Raw genomic sequence first — 5,039 nt, 5'->3', positions numbered from 1 at the left:
TGAAAGTGGGGTAACAATGACTCAAAACTCTGGATCACCAATATTTAATTTAACATAGGTTTTCTTTCATCATGATATTGGAATCCAGGATGTCTCATTAAACTCAGAACTCTGGATCTCCAATATTTAATTTAACATAGATTTTCTTTCATCGTGATATTGGAACCAGGATGTCTCATTAAACAATTTTCTATGTTATTATGATTAACCATAATAAACCATTTCAGATTTTGGAATTCAAGTGACTTTTTGAATTTCAATATAATAAGATGAAATGCTCTTCATCTGAAACATAGGGGAAGGTTCCAATTCTATGGAATGGCTTTACTTCATATAATTAGTACTGTACATGAATTTTAATTACAGTACAGTATATGATACATGAAACACTTTGGGATGACGACATTAATGGTATAAGTTTCAATCTTGATTCAGCCTTCTGAGATGCCTAATTCTAGCTTCATATGTCCTGATGAACAATATCACCACCCCAATTCCCAACCCAAGACAAGTCCCTAATCCAAATCCAACACCAAGGCGTAGCCCTGCATTTAACCATGAGAGTTGGCTGCATTTGAAACACTGCAGTTCCCATGGTTCAAACAACGCGATCAACCTCTCTGTGGCTGCGTCACAAATCATGGCAATGGAGATATCATCCATCTCCACCAAAATCTCTTCGTTCTGCCCATGTAATAAACATGCAAAATCTCTTTCAAAAAGCTGATTGGATTAAATTCCTTAAATTTGTGAAATTGGATTGTTTGTCACATACCTCCAGCCTGTCATGATCTGCAGAATTGAATATTGAATTTTCATAGTCATTGCCTTCAGGAATGACATCCAGTGTCACTCCTTGACGGACACGTTTTCGTCTGGGTATAAGCTTCTCGGTTCCTGTCAATACCATGGCCGAACTGCCTGCTCGACCTGCAATGTATAGTTCCAGAGAGGGGAATTTGTGAAAGTTTGGCTTTGTGGAACTCCATTTTGACGGATAATCTAGAGCGCAACAGCACTCCACAGTCCACGACTCTTGACGAAGGTGCGGAACGTCATCATCTTTGACGGAACCTTTCCGGTCCAGAGTCCCGCAAATCAGAGTCTCTTCTCTGACGCAAATGTCGAAGCAAACTTTACCCGTAGTGCGAGTAAGGTCCGTACTGACATAAGTTGCCACCGACTCGTTTTCGTCGTTTCCTTCGCGCCTTAACGTGAGAAAAGCGCTTGCTGACGGACGGATCCGTTTTCCGTTAATTTCCAGATCCGTCGAGCTGCTTCGTGGTGCATAGTGAACCGTCAAAGACGCAGGCGCGGGATCGAATCCACAGGCATCGATTTTGATGTAGAAAACCTTAATGTCGAACCATGTAACATCTGGTTGCTGCTGCAGCTGCTTCTTCATCCAGCTTGCAGATTTAGAATAAATTTCTTTTAACATTTTCAGTTTCACGGCCGACACATGATAACTTTAAAGTAAATATCTCTTCAATAACCAAGATAAAGCAACCGTTTCTGTTTTCCCATGAATGACTCTGAGAATCGAGATCATACATCTGTTTTCATTTCAAGATCTCTGCATAAAGAGGAAAAAGAAAATTCGTAGTTGAATAAAGGTGCGAGAAGTTGAGGATCTATAACTAAAAAGGTAAAAATACAGGAATTACGACAGATTTTCTTGAGAACATAATGCATCGCCTGTGGTGTTGAAGAACGCACAGTCCGTGTTCTTAACGGAATATAAAAGTTGTTAAAGAAAACGTTTCAACGGCCACGTGCTAGCGAATGTTATTGCTCTTCTTAATCTGACCAGTTGTTGGAAATCTCATCTTCTGTGGTTTAAAGGAATGATACAGTCTAGTTCTTGTGGCAATGGAAGCTGTTGAGTGATATTTTAATAAGTCAAAGCTTAAGTTGCTTTAGAAAAAAAACTGAATATGATTAAAATACTGAAGAAAATTGTAAATTCGTGAGTTTTTCAACAGGAATATCTCTGTACCTGGAAGAGTCGATTTCGAAAAATAAAATTGTACTGTAGATGGAGTTCTTGAATACTTACAAGGAAACACAGGGAACTTCACAAATTTGTTGAAAATATCGAAAATTTGAGAGAGTAAATTTATCAAAGATAAATGTGAAGCTAGTTCCTGCTTAACTTCTTTGAAATATATGCCTATTTAACCTAGGCTTTAAATCGAAATACTTGTAGCTTTTTCCCTCCAAATCACAACCATGATTGCACCGGACTTTAAGTGAGATCCTCTTTCCTCTAGATTATAAGCTTAATACAAGGACTTTATGTGATATTAACCAATTTTTTCCTGCTTCAATGCTGCAGTATTTTTTACAGTATGAAACCTGGCCTCTGAAACAGAGCTTTGCAGTTCTAATAATACGTGTTGAAGTTCTTTCCTAAAAATCAACAGTTATTTCTGAAAATCCTTGGAATTACATAATTCAGACAGCTTACGGAATAGTTAAATTTTCAAACTAAAATTGTTATTTTCTACAATAACCCTCTGAAAGTACCAGGTAACGAGTCAGTATTCTATCCATTTCCAAAAATAAACCGTTGTCACACGTAAATTTAATGACAGGTTTTAGCTACAAATCCCTGAAAATACTCAATACGAATAGGAGGAAGATAGTAAGAACCAGAAGTTGACGAAAAAATCATTCCGCAGATCTACAGAATTTATTCCACAGCTGTAAAGGCAACAATAAACTATCCACAGATCTGTAGAATTAATTCCGCAACTGTAAAAGCAACAGTTAACTATTTCTGGGAATTTTGAAAAAAATTAGAAATATCACTAAATTCTGTTCTCGGATGACCAGAAACGCGACCAACACGCTCCAAATGCATTATTTTTGGGAATATGTTAAGCAAATCCTAAACACATATAAATATGAAGCTTTTCCCCAAATAAACGAGAGATTTTCTTCTTCTTCTCCTCTTTTTTAACAAACTACCGGATTATTTTCGAGTCTCGAACGGCAACAAACAAGATGCGCAAATTCCATGTGTTCGCACAAAAAAATTAGCAAATATAGACTGAATATTCATAATCCAATGCAATCTTGAAGCAAAGACTATTCTGTGGATTTAATGAAAAACTACAAAACAAAAGTATCTGTACCTCGATCTGCGAAACGTAGGTAGCTAAAACGGCTCAACTTAAAACTATTTGCTTAGCAGTTCGCGTTACTGCGCGACTGCTGGATCTTTTTCTCATTCATCTGCATTTCTGCAGCGCAGCAATGTCTTCCAGTTCTCCTCCTTTATAAAATAAAATAATAGTATCTTAATTGTTTGCTTCGTAGACTGCAAGAAATGTCTGCGATGGGCCCCTTCGGAGGGCCGAGGTCAGCAGCATATCATGTCAAAATTGTATGGCCATCATAGCAGCCACCAATGATCACATGCCTCGTTCATGGTGGGCCTCCTTCACGTGAGCGTATGTCAGTATCTGCTCTGTGAACCGTCCGGCGGATTAACATCGTAGCGACAGGATGTAGCCTTCCGATCATGAATTTGGCGTGGGAAACTTTCGTAAGCAAAGTGGGCGCGGGCACTACGGGACTGTGAAGTGCGTTGGAAAAAAATTACCGAACCTGTGTGTTACCTCGGTCTCCCTTTGATTTATATGCTTTAAATAGTTGCTGTTATATGGTCAATTAACCCATAAATTGGGAAAAGGCAGCCATGCTTCCAGGGAACTCCGAAGTCACATGTTTTCTGCATTGAATCTGGGCAAGTGAAATTGTGGGAATTGTTATTTTAATTTTTATTAAATATCGCTATAAAAGCTGTAAGTTTATGCTTTGCATTTTGGACAAAGAATTATTTTTTAATGGATTATACCATAATTATAATTTATGATCTAAAAAAATATAGATATTCTAATATCAGAAAATTTATTTTTTAAAGTAACCCATAAAACTTAAACAAACCAAGATTATCAAGTAAAGATTCTTGAGTTGATGGTGACGTGCATAAAGTTCAACAACATAAACAAGTCTGCCATGCTACTGTGGAATTAAACTTTATATTGAGTTGATAGTGACCAGTCCACTCACTATTTAGAAAGAATGTTAAACTTTGAGTTTTAATTGAAAAATAAATTGATGACATAGTCAATTTAGTTAAATTGTGATAATGATATATGATATTTTAAAAAATGACTGATCATTATTCTAAATGACTTAAACTTAAAAAATAATTAAAATAAAAATTTTACTTATTTAAAAAATAAGCAGAAGTAAGTAGCATATTGTATAGTGTTGATTTCTTTAACTTTCAACAAGTATATTGAAAAACTTTTAAAAACTTTATAGATTTAATAGATCTACTAATAACTTATTTTTTTATAAATATTTAAAATGTAAATTATATAAAAATACAAATCATTACTAACATGGATGTTTCTTTAAATGAGGTTCAATAGGGTTGTAAATGACTTAAACTTAAAAAATAATTAAAATAAAAATTGTATTTATTTAAAAAATAAGCAAAAGTAAGTAGCATATTGTATAGTGTTGATTTCTTTAACTTTCAACAAGTATATTGAAAAACTTTTAAAAACTTTATAGATTTAATAGATATAGTAATAACTTATTTTTTATAAATATTTAAAATGTAAATTATATAAAAATACAAATCATTATTAACATGGATGTTTTTTAAATGAGATTCAATAGGGTTTGGACTTTCAATTTCTACTGGATTTTAGAATTGGTAAATCTTTTTATTTTTTTTGGTATAATTTGGAGTAAATTCTATGCTTTATATTTTTAGTTGTTAGATGTTATAGATATAAAAAAATATTTGATGCTTTATTTAAAAGAAAAACTTTCAACCTATGGTATTTATTTTTTAGTAAGTTTAGTTTCTACTTTTAAAGCTTTAATATTTTTACTATGTTAAAATTTTATGTGATATAATAATCTTGATTTAATTCTATAACTTTAGAGGAAATTACTAATAAAACATTACAATTAATGTGTGTTATATTTTTATGGCGATTTAAAATTATACA

The 5,039-nt window shown here is 33.7% G+C and overlaps 1 protein-coding gene across 1 annotated transcript; it reads right to left on the bottom strand.

Annotated features, from left to right (window-relative positions):
* Nucleotides 1–221: 221 nt before the first annotated feature.
* Nucleotides 222–3,295, bottom strand: LOC149186729 (uncharacterized protein At1g01500-like). The gene is made up of 3 exons (XM_089412676.1): nt 3,141–3,295; nt 776–1,576; nt 222–684 (listed from the first exon to the last, which is right to left on the bottom strand). The coding sequence occupies exons 2-3, from the start codon at nt 1,439–1,441 to the stop codon at nt 421–423; spliced, it is 930 nt and encodes a 309-aa protein (XP_089268802.1). The 5' UTR covers nt 1,442–1,576; nt 3,141–3,295; the 3' UTR covers nt 222–420.
* Nucleotides 3,296–5,039: the final 1,744 nt, after the last annotated feature.

The sequence above is a fragment of the Pinus tabuliformis genome, chromosome 3_1 (assembly GCF_031772625.1).
Source record: "Pinus tabuliformis cultivar Carrire ecotype Pingquan chromosome 3_1, CPIR1, whole genome shotgun sequence".
NCBI classification, from domain to species: Eukaryota; Viridiplantae; Streptophyta; class Pinopsida; order Pinales; family Pinaceae; genus Pinus; species Pinus tabuliformis.
The sequence above is the reverse complement of the archived record's forward strand: the minus strand, read 5'-3'. Positions and strand labels throughout refer to the sequence as shown.

What these genes read in the sequence shown, in the direction of transcription:
- LOC149186729 (XM_089412676.1), bottom strand. Translation starts at nt 1,441, where the DNA reads ATGTTAAAAGAAATTTATTCTAAATCTGCAAGCTGGATGAAGAAGCAG. An exon ending in CAGATCATGACAGGCTGGAG is followed by an intron (nt 685 to 775) that starts GTATGTGACAAA and finishes TTACATGGGCAG; the next exon opens with AACGAAGAGATTTTGGTGGA.